A 24,690-nucleotide genomic window follows, 5' to 3' on the forward strand; every position below is an offset into this window, starting at 1 on the left:
GCACAGCAGCTGCTGGGCACACTGCACAGGAAGGAAACTGCACAGCCCAAGCTCACCTCTGCACACCACAGATAGGATGCCCTGAGTGTTTAAGGCAGGAATGTCAGGGTTCAAGGTGAATGAAATGGGAAGCAGGCAGCAAGAAAATATGGAGACCCAGGGAGCACATCTCTGAAAACGCAGAAAAATTCATCCTGACCTGTTTTTGCAGGCTGTTAAAGCATGGCACAGGATAGATGTCAGTCTTGAATGCTCATGCAGATGCAAGTGGCACTGAAACCTCACAGCTACTTTCCACAGACATTCCTGCCACCCTGGCAAGAAGCAAACAAATTGCTTTGCAAGATGTCCAGCTAATTTGAGTCCCTGATGAGCATATCTGTGAAGACTCCCTCAGTGAGCCTTTGCACACAATACTGTAAGTTCCACACCCCACATTTATCTCCAGTTCACAGCAGTTTGCTCACAGAGTAGCCAACACAGCAGGGAAAGCAGGTGAACAAAGACAACATGACAAATGCTCTGCTGTGGCCAGAGCTCCTCTGGGTGCAGGGAGTGCTGATGCTTAGGGTGACACTGTTGGGTAACTTCTGTGAAGGAATGTCCTTGTGCCCCTGTGCAGGTGACGCTGGCTGCGTGCAGGGAAAGCTTGTCAAGTGCAGCAGCCAAACTGTAACGGGGATATTATGGGCTACCCACATATTATGTGGAACCCACCTGGTTCCAGAAGGGTCCCAAATGCTCATGGAGTTGCTGCTGCTGAGGAGCAGAGGAAGCCCAAGCCAGACTGAAATATCCCCATTGAGAATGTCATTGCACAGTGTTGTTCCTCATGAGTGGAGCCCATTACTGTTCCCCTGATCCCAGAAATCACTGCTCAGGCAGTGGCAACTCAGTGACAGCATCAGCATTTGTCCCAGGGTCACTGCAGTGGCTCTGGAAAGCAGCATATTTTGGGACATGATGCTGTGAAAACATCTACTCTCTTGTATAAAGCTACCTGGCTACATAGATCATAATGTCAGGACTACATGCCACAGACAGAGATCTGGACTTTCAGATTAAGGCCTTGCTAGTACCCAGAAATGCAAAGAAAATACTTTGCAAATCTGACTCCTACTTCCCTTGGTAAAAAAATAATATTGGAAAATATTCAATGAGCCAGAATTGCCTAGAGAAAAAACCTGGGGAGCTGCAACCAAAACAGCAACAAAGTCAAAAGGAGATTTTCTCAATAAACATTCCAGGGCTCATATTTTGAAAAGTGAAGGATGTGCAAGTCTGGGGGAAAAAAAAAAAAGGCTTGAGTGTAGTTTAGAGATCTGAAAATGACTTGGTTTTGTCTGCTGTACTTAATGGTGAATGTAGATGTGCCCAGGTTCCAAGCCATGCTTTGGTGCATCCTGCAAGTGATCACACATCCTCTCAGCCTTGCCAGCAAGAGGGGCCTCATCCATCATCTGCACCGAAGTGTGAAATGCTGCCCAGGACACCAGCCTGGGAATACCTCCCTGGCAGATTCCCAGTGCTGATGGGGACAGGCAGCTCTGTGCCACAAAGACACTTCTGTGTTGCTGGGAGGAAGGAGCTTACAGGTCACTCTGACAACACAACTGAGTGTCAGACAACCAACACCAGAACAAAGGACAAAGACCTAAATTTTGTGGAGCTTCCTATTCCAGAAGTGAATCTCATGGACTTGCAGGGGTCCAGGGTTCAGCACTGCTGCTGGAGTTAGATACTGCTCCTTAGACAAAGCCTGTTTTCTTTTCTGACTGCGGGGAGAAGCACTGAGGAATCCACTCAAACCTGCAAACAGTCCCTGCCTGTTGAGTTCTGTGTGTCAGAGCACAAGTGGGCATCTGCAGCTTGCCAGGCTGGTGCCTGTGCCATCAAAAATCCTACTGCCAAGTAACAAGACCTAGAGGCTCTCTGACTTACTGGGGTGAGCCAGGCTGGGATGGTCCTGGGAGCTGAGGCTGCAAAGGCTTTGTAAAACTGAGCCCCAGTGTTGCATAGCTCCAGAATTTATTTGTCCTTCTCCACTTACTTGACTTGAGCATTTCCTGCCTTAGAAAGCCACCCAAAGGAGTTCAGAGAGAGGTTTTTGGCAGGGTCTGAGAGTGGTGTGGCAGGGAGACACCAGCTCACCTCCATCCCAAGTGGGTCTCAGCACAGCACTGGGCTCAACTCCTGATGGGTCTGGACCCAGCAGAGCGTGGCTTTGTGAGTGATATTGCTACAAAGCACATTAGTCTGCTGTGCTAATTAATTACTAACTACACCTCCTGAGGCAACTGAATCAGCAGAGAGCATATAATTAAACACAAGATTGTTTTTGATATATTTTAAACATTCTTCTAGAATTCTCTGCCTGGAAGAAAGGAAGAGGGCAGCGATGATGAAAGGCTGTGAATGGTTCATGTGAACATTGAGGATCATTTTAATGATACTCAGTCCTGCCTGCTACCATCACATTTCAGTGCAAAGCTGTTTAACATGTTGACAACAGTGGCCTTTCTTTCTTTTTTTTTTCTCTTGCCATGAAAAATGAAGTAATGACCCCAAAGCATTGTTCAAATGAACACTTTAAGTAAAGGAGGAAACAAAGCCTAAAACATCAGTGGGACATGAAATATGTGATCAGTGTTTGTGGGTTGAAGTGCTTCTTGTGTACCTGGCAAAGAATTTGAGCAATGATTTCCCAAGAAGCCTTCTGCATGCTGTCCAGGCAGGCACAGACTTACTGGGTGAGGTCAGCTGCAGCTGCCTTTTTAGAGTGCTTCTTAATAAATCCCCTCTTAATTAGATGCTCTTCTGGATAACTTGCAGCTCTAAAGCTCAGAGGAATTTTAATCAGTTTAGCCTGTTTTGAGTGAGGATTGCATTAAATGTATCCATACATCCATGCTGACTGGCCATTTGGTGATGTATCTGTTTGATCTGCAGGATCGCCAGAGGAAACATGGGAATGATCAACTCAGCACACAGCAAGTCAAGGCTGGGAGATTACCCATTTAAGACTGGACATGTTGAAACTGTTCCTGCTATCAGTACAGTATTTATTACATTCCTCAGTGTTCTCTGGTGGTGGCCTTGGCCCTTGTTCAAGGCTGAGCGCCTCAGCTCAGCAGCAGGCACTTCAACAGGACACTCAGCATTCCCTGCAGGGGAGGTGCTGTCAGCTGCTGGCAGATGTTTGGCTGGATGAGTCTGGTTTTCCCTTGAGCTTTGAGCCGTGTCTGGCTCTGTACCTGCTGCTCTGCCTTTGCAATGGATTGCTTCGGAACAATGAGCACTCAGGGGTGTGGAGCCATGTGGGATTGAGGGTAGGGGGGAGGGAAATATCTGACTCAGGGTCTCCTTTATTCCCCCTCTCAGGCATAACAGGGTCCCCAGCCAGGCTAATGACACAGCGGGGTTGGTGTTGCTGAAGCCCAGTACCAGCATGCTGGTGAAGGTGAGGATGAAGCTGAGGGCAGCCTGCAGAACTCTGGGAAGTGGTGCCACTGCTCTGCATGCTGCCTCTGATATGCTTCCCAAAACATGCCCTCTTCCCTCCAAAATACTTTGGGGAAACAGCTCTGGCAGCAAGACCCCTCACCCTTCCTTCTCAGTAGTCTGGTCAGTCTGGCACATGCTTCCTTCTGGGCAGAGAAAACTCAGTCACTAAACAGTAAACCCACATTCCCAATCCTTGTGTTTGGGAGCTGCATGATGCAGAAGGCACAGCACAGGACAAATGTGATGTAAACCTAGCACAGGCTAGGAAGGCAGCAGCAATTAGAAGACAATCTCCAACATTCATGGCTAATGCTGACCTTGGACCTCTGCCAGCAAAACCAAGGTAAATCCATTACAGAGCTTGACATGCACAAAAAGGTTTCCACTCAAGTGCTTAACTTAGATGTCCAGGCTGGAGCCAGCCCTCTCTGCAGTACTGCCCCTGTTCCATCCCCACCTGTTTCCAGCAAATAGGACACAACTGCATTAATTCTGCCCTTCCCTGCTGGTCCTTCTGCTTGGATGGTGACTCCTCAAGTAGCAAGGTACCTCCTCATGTCAGCTGCCATAGGACAACACCCATGCTGCTCAGACTGTTCCTCAAATTTCCTTCCATCCCTTCTTCTTATAGCTCTGCAGCCTTAGGTGACTGCAAAGAGGAGCAGCTTGATTGGTGTTACAAAGGTATAAATCTCTTTTCACTCAGTGAGATCAAAATTAGGCTATTTGGGGCCAAATTCTTTTACCAGCACAACTTGGCAGGGCTTCATTGCCTTCTGTAAATGAAGATGGCCGTTTGCATTTATCCCATCAGATGGGTGGCTAATTGCTTGGCATTCCTTGAGGATATGAACAGACGGCAGCATAACCGATAATTCATCTCAGCTGCTCTCAGGAGAGAAGTAGCAGATTTTTGCATCCACAGTGCAGGTTTCCTGTCCTGAACTCCTGACAATGGCTGAGGTGGAAGACAGCTTTCATTTCAGCAAGGAGAGGAGATTATTCCATTGCTGACAGTGCCCATGCCATGGTGTAACATCAGGGTACTCATAGGATACTATCACCTCAAAACCCCTTAGTGTTTCCCTCATTTTTGATCACCTCAATTCCCAGACTAGCCAGCTCATATTACATTTGTTCTCAAGCTAACACTGCTCTCTAGTTCCAACCAACCTGATTGCCTCATGCTCTTCACAAGGGGAACAAGCAAAGTTTATTTAATCTCTTCCCATTAAATAAACTCTTCAGTCCTGGCCCTGGCATATGTGCTTCTCATTTGGCATCCTCTTTGACATGCATGGAAGTCTCATGAGGGTTTGTGTCATTAAATATTCCTTGGCTTTTACAAATCCTACTACTTTCACATCCTACTAAGTTTTATTTATTTTATTCCTGTTTACTTCTGAATGTATTCTTTCTTTTAAAACTTGTTCTTTTCCACCTTGAATCAAGACCCAAAGGAGCTGAATACACTGCTGTAAATACACTTACCACAAGAATACTTGTAACACTGCTTAGAAACCTATAACCTAGATAAAAATTTTACTCCAATTGTTGTTTAAACTCCTTAAATAAAGTACTCCAAACTGATGCCTTATGTTCACCAATTTTAAAAGCTCATAAAGTAAGAAAATGCTGGAAAGGAAATAAAACTGTTTTGTCTGACAAATCTGTTTGAAGTCACAGAAGTCAGCAGTGATTTACATTGTTATTTAGATATTATTTCTTGCAGTATGCACTGCCAAATCCTACATTGCACAGACATTGATATTTTAGGTAATTTTCATGCAAAACTGCTTTTTATTTCTCAAACCCAGACATTTCTTCCAACTGCTTTCTTTCTGTGTTCTACACAGAGCTTTTAGTGAGAAAGAGGAAAAACAAAAGTATTCTCATGCCCAGGACACAACACAAAGTGGCCCCACTGTACTCCAGGTCCAAAATCTCTCCACTGCACTTCATAAAGACAAATTTTAATAAATTCACATTTATTGAAAATATCAATTAGCTTTTATTTTGTTCATTTGCCCCAGCGCACAATTAAGCTATTTAACATGTAAATTGTAGTAACAGAACTGCAAGCAGCTTCATAAAATGAAAGACCAAATACACCTATAACATGATCAGACAGTTTTTAATCTGGTGGATAGGGAACAGTGGGGTGGAAGGGAATAATCTGTTTTAGGGTCCAATACAGATCCTATCTTGTTGTTTCAACGCATACATCTGTTATTAAAAGCCACTGTTTAGCAGCATAACATGCACCTAAAAATTGACAATGTGGGACGTATCATCCATTAAATATCCTATTTGTAGATGAGGATCATTAGGGATGGGGAAAGGATTAAAATAAGAAGAAAAGCACCAGGGCTCCACAGCCCTTCTAGAACAAAGTACTTTGCAGGGAGAGTGTAATGCCATTTGTCAGCTCTACTGCGCCATGCTGTGAGGACGAGCATTTGGTCCATTTCCTGCATGTCTGCCGTAGAAATGCACTTCTTTGGGAAAGCAACCCCCAGGGCTTTGCAAATGCAGGGCTACCTCACACCCCCAGCTTGTTGGCCTGGGTGAGGACAACCTTCAGGACTGGCATGAAAGCAGAGGTCTCGCTGAAGTTGCTGGTGCTGACAATGTGTGTGTGGATGTTCAGTCCCTCCTGATAGTTGCGGGTTTCGATGCTCTTCACGATGTTGTGCAAGCCACTAATGATGGTTGGAGAGAGCTGCAAGGAAAGCAGGCAAGGCAGGTCAGCACAAAGGAAAAACTAGGAAAAGAGAAATTCCCAGTGCAGCACTTGGCCCTCAGGAAGGTGCAGCAGTTAGTTCCTTTCTTTGGAGATGGCCATCTTCAGAGCTGCATCACACTAGGAATAGTCACTGGGAAGTCTAACAATGGACTTCAACCAGAATTTATCTTCTCTGCAGTACTGCTACGCCCTGCAAACCTTCCCTGCCAGTGTCTGGATGCAATTCCCTGGGGTGGGAGAGCTGCTGTGACAGACTCTGGCACCAGAAAAACCTACTGAGCTTTTATGCCTTTGGGTAAAGCTAACTGCTCAGCAAACATGGCCTGACAGCAAGAGGATTACATCATTCTAATTCTAAGGTACTAAGACACTTAAGCACAGTCCTTTATTCTGCCAAAGGCTCCTGGAAGGCTTTCAAAACACTACCAGATCTTCAAAAGTACTTGCACATCTGCCTTCCAGAAAAGTTAGTGAGCCTCCAACATCAAAATCCCCTGGGCTCTTTTTTGACCCCAGGCTGTGTGTTTCAGCTCCTGCCTGGAGCAGAGAAACAGTGCCTGCTGCAAGGAGCTCTGCTCTTTGCCTCAGCACAGCCTCTGAACAACACCATGAAACTCATCACACAATCCCAATAAATGCATTTGTTGCATTTGCTTAGAAATTGGATGCAAACATCCAATAAATGGATTTGGAGCACACTTCCAAAGGAAAAAAACAAGCACCCACTCCATACTGCAGAAGTATTATTGCACCAATGAAGTCATTGGCCATAAGTGATCGAGGGGTCGGCAGAAGTAAAACAGAACTTACTGTCTGTTCCCTAAGTTTGTCATATAGAAACTCCAGGCGTTTGTTTGCATCATCCAGTTTCCTCTTGGTTTGCTGCAAGAGAATAAATACATTAAAGTACAGCAATTTTAAGAACCCCATACTAATCTGACATCATTGCAAAGAGGTCCATGCAGCACATCAAATTCCTTTCTCAACAACATTTTCCTAACACATCATTTGGATTCTTCGTTCTGTACTCTTCTTCCCTGATTTTGCCAGGAGAGACCATGTGATATGACTGTAGCTCTCTGCATGTAAACCCTCCTACAGAACCCTCTATCTACAGAGAATAGAAAACTGTAGAAGTGCACCCCAAAAGCCACTAGTCATTTGCAAAAACCCACTGGTATAGCTGATAAAAGTAACAGAATTCTGAGTTGCAGCACAATTTTTTTTTTCTATGGTTCACTGCAAAAGCATAATGATAATTGGATAAAATTCTTACTGGAATGAAGTATCCAGCAACATCAATGAGAGCTTAAGGGCACATGTAGCTACTCAAGTCTAAGTGTGTACAACTCAGTCTCAATTTATGGCAAATCCTAATTATATTTTTCCTCATGTGATTAGTAAAGCCAGGATTTTGTCTGTAAGTTTTTAGTGTCAACAGGAAAACGAATAGCCTAACCCAGTATGTCCTTACAGATCCTTTGTGCTTTCATGACTTTTGTAAAGTAAACCACCCACTGATGTGCCTGGGATTATTTTGCCACCAAAATAACTCCAGTACATTCCACCTGGAACTGCAGCTGCTGGAGAAATGAATTTTTATCCACTATTTTTTTTTAAACAACATCTAAAATTGTAGATTTTACTCCAGAGTAATGAAACAGTAATAAAGCATCAAGGTTACAATTGCATGAGCACAAAAAAGCTGCTGGTCAACAGCAGCAGAAATGGCATCAGTGCACAGGAGTAATGGAACTTCCTCCTAAATCGGTCTGAGCATCAATTCATCTTCACTTACCCTAAGTGCCATTTTCCCTGGCAACTGGAAACATTTCTCTGGATGAAATAATTGCCCAGAGAAAATAACAAAGCCTGTGGGAATGCCCTAGCTCAAGGGTGAAGACCAACTGATGGCTGCTTGCTGTGCTAGAAATTAGGGAAAGCTGTTCAGATGGCATAAAGGAGAACACAGCACATGGGTCTTGGGCCACATGAGGAAAACTCCTCAGCAGCAGTTACATCATCAAGGAACTGAGATATCTAAAGAAAAAGTATCCCAGCAGGAGCAGGTAAGAAACCCCCAGTTCTTTTGGACTGGCTAACTCTCAGATACATGACTAGAGAACATTTGTTTCAAAGCCTGTGAAAAGGTGCACATGCTATTTTCATTTTACAGATGGTCCGCTAGGACAAAGAGGAATAAATGGTGTCTAGGAAACAACAAGACATCTGTCCAGCCAAAGCAATTAGGTGGAAATGCAAACTGGTTGTTCTCCTCGCTCTTCAGTTCCTGTTCCCATTTTCCCCTTTAGAAACTGAGCAGTGCCTGTATTTGCTCTGACAACAACTGATGTGTACAGTCAGGGTGGTGTCTCTTGTCTCCATGGGCTGAAACACTTTCCCTGCCTAAGAAAATAAAAAAGACTTAACAAGAAGCAAGCAAAATGTGTTGGCAGAGCAGAAAAGTAATCCCCAGGTGCAGATGTGAGTGGAATGCTTTTGCTTTCTTTGTCTGGGAAATGGGGCACTTGGAGGAAGAAAAGGTCAAAGGGAATGCAGTATACACTATATATATACACACACACTTATATATACACTCCACAGCCTTTAAACAAAGGATTTTGAGCAAGTGAGTGATACTAAACTGACAAGAGCACAAGCCTGTGCTGCTGAGCAAGCAAATTCAGTGCACAAAGCCCTCTGCACACACCACCAGCACCACCTTTTAGCATGTGGCAGGCACGAGCTGAACAGTCAGCATCTGGGCTTTGTGGTGGCACATTATTTACTGACCATCAGAAACAAATGAAAAGCTTTGGGAAGGATGGCTCATTTACAAAGTACTGGATGCTGTGGCAAATATTTCTTCTATCCAGCTCTGGTGATTGTGTTAAAGCTTCTAACCTTCCACTTCTCAGCTGCTGTTTCCCTTTGAAATTTAAGAATTTTAAATTTAAGTTTAAGAAACCACAAATGACAGAAATCACCTACCGGATCAGAGGCAGACAGGAGGCACCTCTGGATAAGAGCTTCAAACGTGGTCTTCAGAATAAGGTGCTCCTCAGGGATGGGCTTCTTGGTGATCTTCTCTGTTGGCAGTGCCTGCATGTGCTGAGCAACAGAGAACAGGTGAGGCTTTTCCAGGTCACTGTGCCCACATGTTGTTTGCAGCTAAACCGAGTGGCATCATTAACTAGCTTGGCACAACTCCTATTTCTTCCCTGTGGGTGTGTGGAGGTGACATTACCAGCACTTGATGTGGCTCCCTCTGGGAAGCTGTGAAAGTTGCAGAAGGAAGCAGCTTGTTGGCCATACTAACTATAGTATTAACAGCAAAAAGGTGGGTCTAGGAGATTACAGTAGCAAAATGCCAGCATGGTACAAAGCCAGTGCCTAGAAACTCCACAGTACATTTTGCAGCTAAAAGAAAAGCCTGGAAAACAAAATCCTGCCTGGCAGGTTCTACTGATGGACAAACAAACCCACACAACACCGAGGCTACATTACCTGGATGGCATTGCCAATTGGGGCCCCCGGGGCACCCTCTGTGCTGGGTTTGGAAACAGTGGGTGACATGATGGTTGGCCCCAGGGGCTGGGAAGCAGGCTGGTATCCACCCTGCAGCACCATCTGCCCTGCAGGGAGGTGGGGAGGCTGGAAGCTGGGTGCACTGGTGGGCGGTGCTGGAGCCGGAGGCTGCTGCATCTGAGACTGCGGATCTGCCACCGGGTTCATGATGGGGGCAGTGATGGGGACCGGGGGCAGGAAGTTGTCAGGGACCTGGGGAAAAAAGCAGTGCATTTACAGTGGTGTGGCTGCTGCAGGCACAGCACAACACCCAGCTCTTACAGACTTCCCAAACCACAGTAATTGAGAGCACTGGATACAGAAACAACACAGGCAGACAACACAGGACTGCACTCTGGGCTAACCAAACCCATCCCTCCGGCTGCACAGGAAGAAGTGCCTTGGAGCAGCCCAGCCTGCCCATGGCCACAAGAGCTGAGTGCAGCCACCTCAAATCAGAGTCACTCTCCCTCGGCCAAGGGCACAAACCAGAGGTTTGGCAGACCAGCACTATTAGAAGAGAAAACTAACCCACACCTACATCTATTCTTACTATTGGGTCATTATATTTAGACTTTTGTGTCTCACTTTCAAGGGTGTATTTTTGTCCATGCAGCACATAGGTCACAGCCAGCAACATGCCCCAGTAAAGCTTCTGAAAGCCTTTCAAGCTTCTGGCACACAGGTTTGCACTAAGGCAGATTACCAGGGCATTTCAGATTCATCCCTTAGCATCTGCCAGTCTTTACATGGTGTTTCACAAACATTTGGCAGAGCGAAGAAACAACAAAATGAGCTACTGGCCTCTGCTACAAATCATGCAGGAATCCAAATGACAAAAAGGGCTTCCATGGGAATGTGCACATTTTTTTTTGTGCACATGGAAAACAAAGGGAAGATTACAGAATCCAGAATGAATGATGCTGGAATTAAACTAGTGGTTTGAGACACCAAAAAAAAATATTCCCAATTCAGCAACGAAGTCAGTTATAAAAGGAATGAATCACAGCAATAAACTTTTGAGTGGTGCATAAGTTCTTACTTAGGAGGAAAACAGCTGAAAATTATGGCTTGAAATGCCAGACGCTGCTTCTATTTTATAACAGTCCATGTGGTGACTCATTTTATAATATCATAAACCACCCCTCAGACAGTGGACAGAAGGGAAATGAACACAAAAACACGACTGACAGATTTGTTAAATACCCAACAGGGAAAGCAACAAACACATTCCTCATTTAGAAGGAGCCAACCCGCAAGCCTGGGCTATGGCAGAAATTGTGGCTGTGACACACACACAAACCGAAGTAGCTGTTTGGATAAAATTCTGTATTCTGGATAAAATTCTGCAGCCTGGGTTCAGAAGGCTGCTTCTTGAGCTCTCAGCTCCAGCAGCTATTCCAACACTAAGAGTTCTCTATCTAACCTCCAGAAGCTTCTTCATCCTTGAACCACAGAGACCAAACTCCAAAGGGTAAGGAAGACTTCTGCCTTCACCCAGACCTTATTTTCTCTGCTCTAACTTTTTATGTTCTCCCCACACTTTACATGCTCCAGACTTACTCTTGCTTCCCAGGGTCAAAGAGTGGTGGATGACACTGACTGCTGTGGAGACACCCTAGGCTCCAGCAGCACCAGGGGATGAAAAGGTTCACTCTGCTCCATGCCAAGTGTTCCCAGCTATTCCGCCCTGCTGCAATTTAAATCCATTTTGCAAAACGACATTATCTCCATCATGTAAATTGTCTTACTCTCAACAGATCTCTCAGGGTCAGACCCTTAATCAGGATAAATTGCCTTCAGCTCCAGCAATGTCAATAATCTATAACAGTTTGCACAGCCTTCTCATTTTGCCTAAGTACCATCTCCTGCAAAACTCAGCTGCTTTACTGCAGATGAAAACAGTCAGAAGTATTTGCTTCAAACCAGGAACAATATTGTTATTAGCAACCACAACTTCAGCAAAAAACCCACCATCTCTTTAGAGGCTTAGACATTTTGGGAGGGATAATGCACATTAGAGAGACATAAAGGCCATTTCTGCTCATGAAGTGCAGCTTTTGTCTGCTACTAATTCTTCTCTTTCCTTCTCCTGCCAACAGGTTTCCCAGGAACAGCTCAAACTATTGCTTTTCAAGTGACCAGCACACAGTAGGTGGTGAGGTAGGACTTCCTAAAGTACCTTCTTCTTCTTGGCAGCTCTGTTCAGGGTGGGAGGGTCATTCCAGCCGTTCTGAGGCCCTGAAACGGAAAGAAAACAGAGACTGTAAGTACCTGGGAGGATGGCAGTGATGCCTTCTTGAGCTCAGCTGGGCCAGCTCCCTGCCATGGCTCTACTGGCAGAGCCTGCCCTCACCTGTCTGTTCCTCTGCCCTTCCCTGAGAGCCAGAACAGCTCCTGTGCCAGCCAGAGCCTCCCAAACATCCCTGCCATCAGACCCTTTGGGCTCTGTGCCCGCTGTGCGTGTTTGGGATCTTGACCAACTGTTCTCAAGCTAATAACTTTTTCTTCTCTTGCAGGAAAAGAGCTTTGAGCAGACATGCCCTCTGAAAAGGGCTTGCCATGCCCAAAAAAAGCTCTGCTACACGGACTGTATACTTGAAGAGAACTTATCCATGACATTTGTGCATGATGTTCCCCAACAACACCACACAGAAAGAAGAGGCACAAGAGGCAACAGGGGCTTTAAACATTTCAGACCAGATTCACCCAGCCACCTTGGAAACACAAAAGAGCCATAAACCCAGCTTTCCCCTGCAAGCTACAGCATGTTTTTGGGTGCTTTGTATCCCCAAATCAGAGCAGAGCTGCTCGAGCAAGGTGGAAAAATCTGGCTTTCTGCATCAGGGGTGATTTGTTTGAAACTGGAAGAAGCACAGAGGAGGTCTGAGCAGATTCACTCCAAGTCTGGGGTGCTGCTCTGCACCAAACCTTCTGCTCTCCCAGGAAAGCAAGCCCCGTGCAGCTGCAAGATTTGCACCCCAAAGCTCCCATTAGTGCATTAGGGAGAGCTGCCATCTCCTCACGGAGCACATGGAACTGGGCCCATGGCATTACGTCCACGCATTACTGCAGCCTCCCTGAGTAATCAGGATTTATTGCACAAAGCCACAAAAAGCCAACAAAACCAAATCCCTGCTCAATGGACTTTTTCACCACAGTGTTTTTCACTTAGCAGATGATGAATTTACCTTAGACAGCGCAGCTTAACATTACTGCAGAATTTGCTCAATTTAGCTGAAATTTCATTTGCTCATGAGCTGTTGGGGAAGCAAGTTCCACATCCAGAGCACATTAAAGGGGTAAATGAAAAACTATTTAAAATCCCTTCCACATCTGCTTTCTCTTTAACCAAAGGCAGTGCCATCTTCTGGCAGCTTCCTCTATTCCTCCCTATCCAGAAAATCTCCCAGACTGTTACTGCTATTAATTTCCTGGTATAATTTGCTTTAAAAAAGGAAAGTAATTAAAAAGAATTTGTTTCTGTGGTTAAAAACTCCAGATATATTGTTATTGGTTTCAATTAGGCAATTAAAAATCAATTTGATTAAAGTCTAATTGGCAAACAGCATCACACTTAATGTAAGAACGTTTGCATAATTGATGTCCATTCAATTAATTTCATGTAGTGGCTGTAATTATTTTCAGGTTAGGTGGTACCTAGTTCACCTGTGAAGAAAGAGGCCTGGTCTTGAGTTGGTAGACTTTCTGCAGACAAAATGCAAAGATAACTAAAAAAAAAATTTCTTCAAAAATAATAAAGCAGTTGGTCTTTAGTTTTTGACCAGCAATTTAGTTTCAACATGCATCAGCAGAAAAAACCACCTAACCTAATTACAATGCCAGCTTGGAGACAAGCCATTTGTTCAAATCCCCAATGGAACTGCTTTTGTCCACCTTCCCCCAAAACAAGCCTGTTGGTCTTTCCATGCAGTAAATCAGTGTTTCTAGTTGCTTCTAACAAATGTTGCAGGGTTCTGGCCCATTTTCTTATTTCTTCTGGTGTTCTCATTTTCTATTCCAGTGCAGCTGACAGACCATTACTCTTAGCCACAAACTTCTCCACACCGTTTTACCATTCCAGAAAGGTTTTCAAGAGATGCTGAAAGTACTTGACTTTAAGATCTCCAAGTATTTTCTCAAATCAAGGCACACTCTCAACTGCATGCAGCCCAGCAACACAAGTATGTTCACACACCAACTTTACACTCACATAAAAAGACACACTGCCTGCTGGGACTGAGCAACAAATCCAAATGGCAAAAAGCAGCCAATAAAGCCTCCACCATTCCAAAGAGGAGAAAGGAGCTTTGGGGATGAGATAACTCCTGTCCCTAGGGTTGGCCTGGGTCTGGTGCAAACCCTTCCTTTAGCTCAAAATTGGCCTATTGCATTTTCAAACAAGATTCAAGAAAAAATGAAAATTAGAACTCCCTTGGAAAGTAGGTTCAAAGATATATCACAAAACAGTGAGAGGGGCTGAAAATAAAATGAAATGTGGGTTTTTCTTGCTTACTGAAGCTCCAAGCACAGCTTAACATACTGATGTTATATGCCTTTGCAAAAAAACAGAAAATATTTACAGAACTCTTTATGTGCATCTTTAAATCCAAGCCAGTTCAAAGGTCAGGTGCTTCTCAAGAGTTCAAATCTGAGATGTTTTTTTCCTTCCTCCCTTACTGTTGCCTTTAAATGAGTCACATCTGCAAAGTGAACCATGATGTTCCCAGATAGGATCATCACCCCACACAAAAGCACACCACTTCATTGCCAGGATCAGCATCACAATACCCACTGCACCAGAACACTCCGAGTTTCAGGTGAGATCTACTTCTGGCTACAGATCTCTGTGCTTCTACAGGATCTCATGCCAAGGCATCTCCCACTAAGCAATGCAGCTGCTCAGAAAATATGTTGGTGGTTAAGCATATTAAGCATGTACACAGTCATTGCTGCACTTAAAAAACAAGGTTTTTTTCCTTCTTGTTTGTGTGCTTTCTGAAAGGTGTAATCTAAACACTGGAAGAGAACAGAGTGTGCTCTTCCAACACACTTTATCTTTTCTCCACAGTTCTCCAGCTGCAATCATCAGCTGTGTATATGCATGAGCCATCCTGCCCTCAGCACCTTGTTGTGCCCTGGAGTTCACCTCTGCATTTTAGCCTAAGGCTGCAGAAATCAGAGAGGATGCCCAAATTTGTGTTCCTGAAGGTCTGACACTTAGTACTGGTTACCTTCCCACCACAGCTGCTGAGAAAAACATAAGCAGCATTGAAAGTTCTTAGGAAGTTTCTTAAACAGCCTAATACAACCAACTTTTAACTTTGAAAAGAGCTTCACCCACTCTGAGCACTGCATGTGGACTATGTCAGGTCACTGCAAGTAACTCAGCAAGAGGCAGATCTGAAGTGCCGGCCAGTGATGCAAGTTGAGTAGTAAAATGGATAAGAAAGAACAATTTTCTTGTTCCTTGCATTTATTTGGAGGTGCAGAAGCTATGCTGTCTGCATTAGAATGTGCTGGTTGAAATCCCAGGCCTAGAACCTTATCCAACCCCTCTTCCTCCATCCAATTTAATAATTCTTCTGACTTACAGGGCATGCCAAATGTGAATCTCTAACATGGGGTCAGGAGAGGTCTCCTGACCTTCTGACAGTACAGCATCTCCAAGAACAGACAGGACACCAAATGTGGCTGCATGGTGGATGGAAAAGGCCCTTTCTGCCCTTCCAACTCTGGCAGGCCCACACCCAGTCCTGTTTTTTGACATAGCAAACAACCATTTCACCCCCAAACACAAGGGGCCATGTGAGCTGCCAGCCTACTCATAGGACTCATGCTGCCAAAGGCAAAATGCCATTCTGCACTGGATCACCCCAACAGACTTTTAAAATGAGGGAATGACAGTGGGCACATCAGGGCCTGTCAGCAGAGTCAACACCCCCAAAACATCCCTCAAATCTCGCCCAATATTCCCTGTACTCTCTGCTTCCCAGGTCTGGTCCTTGACTCTTCAGCTGGACCACCTGAACGTGAAGCATACTTATGAGCAGGTTTAGAAAAGGACTGCTGATTCTTCCTGCATGGCCTGACATGCAAAGCTGCTGTTTCTCAGGCTGCTAAGTGAAGGGACAGGTTTGTTATGGCAGGTGAGGTCACTGTCCCACAGCAAAGTGACACCCAGGCAGTCACAAGCAGACACTGAGCTCCACCTCAGCGAGTGCTCTCTCACCAAGCGTGCTCCAACATGCTCCTACGTGTCAGCCACACACACATGCTTTTAAATGACATTCAGGGAAGAAGAGACATGTAAAAGCATTTCTAAGTCACTTCTGATTTTCTTTTAAGGCATTCACAGCTACAGTAAATCCCTTCGCAATAAGAGGTTAGGGACAAAATAATGAAAGGGAGCCTATGCCACAGGAAATGCTGTTTGAATTAAATATGCTGCCAATCCTGGGCTTAAAAGGCTGCTCAAGAACCAGGGACACAGGGAGAGATCGTATTTGCAAAATCATTCTGCAAGGAGAATCAGGATCATCTTGTCTGCAGCCATTAGGAAAACTTGCTCATTTTTGTACTTTGCTCTCCAGTCACAACACAGGCTGTGATGCCAATGGTAAAATTGAGCCATGATCCATCCATGGCATACAACAGCCTTGTTACATGCCTGTTGCAGCACCCTGTCTTGGGCAAGGCAAAAGCTCTGTGACTGTGGCAAGGTGTGTCTCACAAGAGAAAGGTGACTACTCATGCTGCGCAGTGTACCAACACAGCCCTATCACAGATGCACAGGGATGGTGGCTTAGAAATGCTTTGAACTGATCTCTAAGCAAAAGCAAACCTTTTACAGAGCATTCACAAGGAAAAAAGTACATATTTAACTGAGTGGGTGAAGACCAAACCCCTCCCTCCTCCCTGCCTGCCCCCCTGTCCAAGCGCAGACCTGTTCTCTGGGATGCAGGAAGGTCACTGGTTGCAGGCAGAGTACCTGTTGGTCCAGTAGGTAATGCATAAGCCACAGAAGTTGCTGGAGGTCCTGGCCTGCCATGCTGAAAGGATGTGCCAGAAGGAGGAGCAGGGAAGGAAGAGGCGGGATTCAGGCTCGCTGGGGAGGGTTGAGGGTGCCCGGGGTACAGCGGGGAGGGCATGGAGTGGGCAGGGGCAGAGGGCAGGTAGGAAGGGGTGGTGTTAGGGGCAGGGCTGGGGTAAGAGGCTGAAGCAGGGACAGCGATAGGCTGCTGAGGCTGATAGAGAGCTGGTCCCCCTGTTCCAGAGGAGTACTGCTGTGTGGCCTGATACGCTACAAACAGGGAGAAAAAACAGTTAGTCAGTTCATAACAGAGCAGCAGCTTTCATCTGCCTCTGCTTCCTTCTTCACCTGACTCCCCTCTCTTCCTGTCCCGACCTGACCCCCCAAACCACTTACCTGCCCAGCCAAATCCTGGCTCCCACAACTCTGCCTGTGCTTGTAGGACTGCTCAAATCCCCACCCTGTCACTGGGAGCAGGGAGGCACAGAGAGGATGACCTTGGCTCAAAGGACTCCTGCTTTCCCACACACACTCCCAGCCCAGAGCCACCATGCTGTTTGGGGTGGGGCTGGGACACACGGACACTGCTGTGTTTTGGATCACTGCAATCCTCACAGGAGCTCTCAGAGAAGGGAAAGCCCAGGCCAAGGAAATGAACACAGACTCTGGAAGGGAATGTAAGCTCACAGCCTTTCAGTGTGGGCCCTGCAGCTTAATTTCAATGCCTCTACCCACCTATGGCCATTTCTCCTCCCTCACACCAGTACTTTCAGTACTGCTTTGAGTGTGTCAGAGCTCTGCCCCCTTCTTCACTCACCTCTACTACTGCCCTCATTTCCTCATCCCCTTTCCCATCTCCATGGAGCCCAAATGAGAAATGGATGGCCCAGCTGCACACAGTTGAACTGTGTCCCTCTTTACCTGTGGCCTGTGCCGCTTTCCTAGGACTCAGACTTTGCAGTTTGTGACCCTAGCACAACCTTGAGCAGGGCCAGCTGAGGAGTGAGTCTGAGAGCTGCAGGTAGAAACCTCAGCACAGGAGGAATGTTTGGCAGAGGGTGTCTGATGTCTGGACCCCACCAAGAAATGACAACCCTCAGACATCACCTCACCTCTCTCCCCACCCCACAAGTAATGTGGACTGGCTTGGTCTGAACACTCCCAACCACGAGGAGGGGACTGGTTATCCCTGAGTTAATGCTGGCTCACCTGGGTGGGAGGGAGAGGGGGAAGCTGCTGCTACTTACTCTGTGGGTATGCTGGCCGTGTTCCTGCCTGCGAGTACATGCTGTAGTTGGAAGATGTGGCTTGCTGTGGTGGCATGCTGGGGCCAATGGCACCTGGCATAATAAACCCTGGAGGAGGTGGGTTGTCCCCCTGTAAAAAACAGATTGCAGGAAAAATGGTTGGGAGAAGCAGGATTTTTCAGTAACGGTAATGCATTCCTAAAGCAGAACTGCAGCAAAATGATCAGTTCACGTTTCAAGGCCTGAAACCACATTCCCCGGAAGAAGGGAATCACCAGCACAGGGGCAAATGCTTCCAACCACCCCAGAGCCTCAGGGCACCCAGCACAGGACTGAAAGCACAGCTGGATGTGCAGTGACTTCAGCAGCAAGCAGAGCAACACACACCTTCCTGCACAAGGAAGAGCTCCCTGCCAGTGCTGCCTTGTGTTCAGGCAGCCCCAGAGCACCCTGCCATCTTTCAACTAAGTTTAAATGCTAACTCTGAAGCTTCTAATCTTTATGGAAAAGGGGAATGGAAAAATTGTACTTCAAATACTGCAGTGTGGGGCAAGGGTTGGGGAGGCTCAAGTCACACTGAGCTCTCACTCAAGGCTTTCCAGTGCTGCTCATCTAGACACTGGTGAAAAAAGAGTAACAAGATGCAGAGGAGTAAAACCAGAGCGTACATGGAAGCTGCTCCTCCCATCTATCTGTACCAGACTGTTCTAAGTACACAGACTACACCAGGGGACATATTAGGGTGGAGCAGAGGCTCAGAGAGGAATAATGAAGGTTATACCTGTGTGTCAGAGGGACAGCCTGCAGGAGGATGGCTGGGAAGGGCAGTAGGAGTTTTGTTACTCCAGGTAGTGACAGTAGGGGCAATTCTAACCTGAATCGAACAAAGAAATACCAATCATGGAAAACAAAACAATAAAAAAGTCTAAAGGGTTTCACAAAACAAGATGCAAAGGAGCGAACGCAAGAAGGTTTGCATGCTGGCACTTGTAACAGCCATAAAATCTCAGAGGAAGAAGGAAATTGCATTCAAGACAGACAAAAATCAGTGTGCACTGGAGCCAAAGTGAATTGCAGAGTGAGGACGAAGCACAGTGGAGTTGCAGCTGCAATAGGCTGTGGAGCAAGTGCAGTGTTATGTGTGCCAGTCAGCCAGCTCTCCATCTTCCATCACATTTTCCTACTGCAGAAGGCACCCCCACCATTAGTCCATGGCAGCAAGCATCACTAACCACAGCTGCAAGCCCCAGGCACCGTGTTAAATTCAAACATATGCCTCACACAAAATAAGTCTGTTCAAATTGAGCTTCAGATGAATTTAAAAAGGTTAAAATATAATTTTAAAAGGTTAAAATCTGATACTCAGCTCTTACACAAGCACAAATACACATCTTAATGGTAATTGCTTCCCAGCCAATCTCCCGTGGCTCCTGTCCTCTATCTTCCTTCTTTGCCACTCCAAACAGCTTCAATTCCATACAATCACTTCTACCTTTCTGATCTGGACAGAAGTCAAGAACTTCCTGTGCCTGTGGCATTCCTGAGCAAGGAGTGGGTGTGCTGCCCAGCAGCAGGATGCATGGCTGGGGTTCAGGAGCATAGGCAGAGGGAAAGCTGTGACCCTGCAGCCCTGGCTGGCTCAGCTGGCTTCAATCTATGTCTCTAACCCCACACAGTGCTAGGCTAATGGTGCAGTCAGCTGCACAACAGCCACTGCTAATGCCTGCATAACTCATCACTGGAGTCATCTAAAAGACTTATCCACCCCCTTTCATGCCTGGTTTATTCAGATGAAAAAGAGGGTTCAACAAAACTATGCTGAAAGGAATCCAAGTGTTGAGTATGTGTTCCTGTTTGGGACAGCAGTTAAACAAAGGCTGCCTCAAGCTTGAACAAGCCCTTTAAACACACTTTCTTAAAAGGAAGTCAAACAAAGCAAGTATCCTAAGACTCAAATATGTAATTTCTCTCCATTCTGGTTCATCAGCTGGGAACCTGACTGACACCTGTCCCATTCAAGCCCTTCCTGCTGAGAATAAACTCCCTGAAAAGCCAGGAACATAGCAGGTTGTAACTTGCAGTGAACTCATGGGGTTGTGATACACCCAGCCTTTAATTAATGAGCAGGGCTGGCTGAAATAATAGCTTGAGACATTCTGGAAACAGTGGGAGAAAGAGAGAACTCTGGTTTAAAAAAAAGCATTGCTCAGATCTCAGCATCTAGAGGAGAGCTGCGACTCTCCAGAGCCAAATGGGAAACACACAGCTTTGCTTCTCAAGGCAACTCATCAGTTACAAGGAGGAAGGCCAGAGACACAAACAGCAGAGCAGAGTTAATTATTAATGATGATGCATTTAATATCATATGCAATAGGGTTGGCAAGGTAAATCCTGGATGAAGGCTTTCTGAAATCTACCTTGCTAACACCCTGGAGAGAAGGCAGAGGCACACACTACTGCTGATATCGAGAATGCCCAACTCCCCCCCAACCTTTCATCCCTTCTTTCCTCCTGCCCCGTTTTTTCTGGTATGCAATGCTTGAGGGCAGCACAGAGAGAGAGAGAGATACCTCTGCTTGTGCCAGTATCCTCTGTTTGAGAACATCCACAGCCCTAACACAGCTCTGCTCTCAGAAAAGCCCAGCCCAGAGCACCTTTAGAGCAGGGCCAAATGAACTGCTGTGCTGGTGGATTAGAGAGCTGGCAGTGCTCTCTAAGCACACACACAGCTAGGGCTGCCCAACACACCACACTGCCCTGATAGCCAGTGTGCTCTGTTGCAGTATCATCCTCAGGTTAGAGGTAAAACCAGGGAACTTGCCTCCCCCATTTCTCCTCTTCCTCCCTGCACATCTCCCTCATTAGTCTCATACTCACCAGGTCTTGTAGCAGAGCTCACTGTCAGCCTCCCCACTGGCCCATGCCCCCTTAAACCCAGCTGGGAAGGTGTTTTCACAGCAGGCTGTACCCACAGCTGCTGAAATGTGCCCTCAGTTTGCTATTGCCACTGCTCAGCAACTTCTGCAGCCAACAAAGGAGCTGGGGGCAGGAATAATCAGCCCCAGATGAGGCTAGTGAGCAGCATGAGCAAGCCCCAAGGCCTGCAGGGATGGCACAACATCAGGGACTGTGAGAGGAAGCACAGAGAACTCCTGCAGTGCTCTCCCACACAGTTGTTCTTGACACAGAAGCACATTCTCAAACAAAGGGGAAAAAGACCTAATCTTCAGAAGCAGGCTACTTGATAAGATGTTTAAAGGATGTTTCCAGATGAGGAGTAAAGGAGGCATCTGTACTGACTGAAAGGAAGCACCAGTGACCTTCACCACAAGGCTCTCAGTAGAGGTTTGTCACACAGCCTCAGATCAAGAGAAAGGAAAAAAAATTATTACATCCATCACTCTCCAGAACTCAAGCACCATGTTCCCTCTTTTACTGCCAAAGCCCATTTACCTGCTGATAATACTGCTGGGCTGGAGCCTGGGGCGCCTGCATCCGTCCAGCCACAGGGCCAGGTCGTCCTTTGGCCATGGGCTCTCTCTCATATGGTCCCTTGAGGCTGTCCTGTCCCACTGGGAGCTCCCCTTGGGCTCGGCAAAGCCTGTCCCGTAGCTGCACGATGTTTGGCTGCAATCAGAAAAGAGCAGTGAAGGGAGCGGCTTCTCACCAAGAGGCTGAGTGGCCAACCACTGATGAGCTCTCTCAGAAGCCTACTCTGTTTTATTTCATTGGAATAAGTCTTTTCTACATGAGACATGGGGCCACTGGAAGTGTCTTAATGTGTGTCTGCCTCATTCCCAAATCAGCCTGTCTCCAAATACCAGCTGATGGAACATGAGAAGTCCGAAGAGAACAAGTAAATATTAATGTCATTTCATTCGCCGTGTCTGGCTCACAGGAGGGACACGCTTTGGCAGTCACTGGCTGCAGGGACAAGGGTGTGAAACCAAGAGGGAAGCAGAAGTCTGTGCATGCCTGCCAGCTCAGCAAGGCCAGAGCAGGGTGAGGGGAACAGCCTGGCTGTCACATCCTGAGGTGCATGTCAGAGGGCAGTCCTAATACTGAACTGCACTGTGAAGAGACCTTTGCTTGAAGCACACCTTCTCACAGAGAGAGGGAGAGAGCAATGCCTGAAGGCACCATACCTGGTTGGTGTTGGCAGGAAGGAAGGTCAGTGCTGCAGCCAGGCTTCCCTGAGCAGCCAGGAGGTTGGCATACTGGCTCATCTTCTCAGCCAAAAGGGCCCCCACAGCATTCGGGTCCACAGCCTGCGTGAGCTGCACGGCTTTGCGCAGGATTACAACCTTCTCTATTAAATCCTGAAAGATCAGGAGAGAAAAAACTCACCCACAAGTGAGAACAACAAAGTGAAGTAGGCCCTGTCCAAGGACTGTAGTGGAGCACCCCTCTCACCCAATGGGAAACCCAAGCTGAGTGCAGGTTTCCTGAACAGCCACAGCTGCACCAAAGGCACGGCTGCTCCCAGAAGACAGAACAGCAACCACCCACCAAGCAGCTTCTAACAGCAAACCCAGCAGAGTTCAAAAGAACTGCTTTTATTAAACAGGGTTTCAGGGCCCTATCAGCACTGAGCATGTCCACCAAGTGGAAGCTTTCATAAAATTATCTGGTGACAGCCTGAGAGCAAACAGAAAACATTACACCTGTCACCACTACTAGTGCTGGGTTGCTGCACATTCATTTACAGTGTTTTAGTAAGTCAGTTCTTATCCATCTTAAAAGGATTGAAAAACACCCTTGGGAGAGCTGTCCCTAGTTTTCTGGTTGTTACAGCAAAATGATCTTCCTGATATTCACCAGAAATACTCTGTATCTTGCCTTCTCTGCACATCCCCAAACACCAGAGCTTGTCTTGGCTGGGTTTCCTTCTAGTCCTAAATTATAGGAACATTTTCTGTTCAGTTTTCTCATGTTTTTCTTACTGTATTTATACTGAAGGACACTACAAATATTCATTTCCCAAAATTAAATCCCTTTTTAAAATCTTAAGAGATTTAATGGGGGTGTACCACACAAGATCTCAACCATACATAGCTAATAAAGATTGTTTTCTAACTGTTTGTTTTTTCCAACAAATGAGCACTTAAAAAAAGACAAGTAAAAAAAAAAATAAACCAACAGCTTCTGTTGCCACTATCATAGTTAAAAAGACACCTAATTAGGCCTTCAACAATATTTTCAATTTTACTGTCTGAGAGGCCAAAGCCATGCACTCAAAATGCAAATTCTAACTGAAGGTAAATCTGTAAATAAAATCCTCAAAATCAAATAATTTTGATAATGCAAAACTGGAGTGAGTTAATAACACAAAGCAAAACTCATATACACATCAGTTCCTTCAATTAACTAAACAAGAATCTCACAGCATTGTCAAACTGGTCTTTCAAAGGTCTTAAACAGATGGAAGAAACTGAGATTGTACTATAAAATAAATTACCTAATTGCTTCATTCTACTTATCAGTCCTATTCCCTCAAGATATCTGCTATAGGCAATGTATTCACTGCTGGAAACCAAGCATTGTATGTGTAAACCCCTAGAGAAAACTCTCACAAGAACTTTCCTACAGTCGCCTCTCCAGATTTAAATATAATTCTTTAGATTTCTTCTCCTGAACTTCCAAAAGCAGAAAAGTCCAAGTATTTCCTAACTGCAGAAGATGCAAGCACTGAAAGACCCTTCTTTACCAAAACACTAAGCACTACAATTTTTTACACAAGAAGTGTATAGCACCACCACCCAAAGAACAAGGCAAGCACAAGGGCCACTGTACTTCACAACATGCTTTCCAGTGTCATATTTATGAGTTATTTTTCCAGAAAGGAAAGGCTTGCATCCTGATGCACATCAGACAGCAAAGCCCTACACTAGATAATTCGATTTAAGAGCCAAATGACTGCAGCATGTTATTTACAACATCTTTCTTAAAAGAATCACCAACCTGAAGGGACAAGGGGCTGTTTCCATCCTGAACTTTGGTCCAACAAGCAACAAGTTTATCCACGTTGCCAGCACAAATGTAACAGAGGCAAGCTTGTGTCTGCAGAATGCTGTCCCCCTCATTCTCCAGCCTGCTACCCAGGAGATCTAGATAAAATATGAACAAAGATGCTGGTGAATCACTCTGGTTATCCCTCCCCACCACTGCTGAAGCTGGGGAAGTAACTGGCCAAGGAACTGCAAGCAAAGCTGTGATGCTGCTCTGCAATTTTCCAGTCTGTGAAGTGTCCTTACCGCAGAGGGCTGTAAACTCATCTGGCCTGGCGTAAGTGAGCACAGCAGCCAAAGCCTCTCTCCAATTCTGCAGGTCACAAGACTGCACAATCTCTTTCCAGTTCTTCGTTACAACTGCAGTGATGAGCTAGACCAGGAGAGAGACCACAGTTAGGATCTTGGTAGTGTTTCCTCTGTATAACACACAGGATAATTTGGGTCTGGTCAAGTGTACTCATCCCCACTGTTTCCAGGGTCACAACAAGTTCAACCACTGCACAAGAGCACATTTTACTAAAAAAGGAGTTCAGTGAAAAATCACAAAACAAGCTCAGAGAACACGCAGAAGCCAATTATTCT

At 45.9% G+C, this 24,690-nt stretch overlaps 1 protein-coding gene across 11 annotated transcripts in view; it reads right to left on the reverse strand.

Annotated features, from left to right (window-relative positions):
• Nucleotides 1-5,491: 5,491 nt before the first annotated feature.
• Nucleotides 5,492-24,690, reverse strand: part of SEC31A (SEC31 homolog A, COPII component) — a 44,819-nt gene continuing 25,620 nt past the window's right edge. For 2 of the 11 annotated variants that reach the window (XM_085058112.1, XM_085058107.1), the window contains 13 exons: nt 24,352-24,478; nt 24,059-24,204; nt 22,243-22,416; nt 21,551-21,724; nt 18,879-18,971; nt 18,098-18,227; nt 16,764-17,120; nt 13,478-13,525; nt 12,000-12,058; nt 9,758-10,030; nt 9,242-9,361; nt 7,061-7,132; nt 5,492-6,226 (listed from right to left, as the gene is read on the reverse strand). In XM_085058112.1, coding sequence (XP_084914238.1) covers nt 6,047-6,226; nt 7,061-7,132; nt 9,242-9,361; nt 9,758-10,030; nt 12,000-12,058; nt 13,478-13,525; nt 16,764-17,120; nt 18,098-18,227; nt 18,879-18,971; nt 21,551-21,724; nt 22,243-22,416; nt 24,059-24,204; nt 24,352-24,478 — 1,953 coding nt within the window. In that variant the 3' untranslated portion in view covers nt 5,492-6,046. The remainder of the gene's footprint in view (nt 6,227-7,060; nt 7,133-9,241; nt 9,362-9,757; nt 10,031-11,999; nt 12,059-13,477; nt 13,526-16,763; nt 17,121-18,097; nt 18,228-18,878; nt 18,972-21,550; nt 21,725-22,242; nt 22,417-24,058; nt 24,205-24,351; nt 24,479-24,690) is intronic. The other 9 variants (XM_085058111.1, XM_085058109.1, XM_085058108.1 and 6 more) reach the window with 9 other exon arrangements.

This window comes from Lichenostomus cassidix, chromosome 4 (assembly GCF_008360975.1).
Source record: "Lichenostomus cassidix isolate B80296 chromosome 4, HeHo_3.0, whole genome shotgun sequence".
Classification (NCBI taxonomy): domain Eukaryota; kingdom Metazoa; phylum Chordata; class Aves; order Passeriformes; family Meliphagidae; genus Lichenostomus; species Lichenostomus cassidix.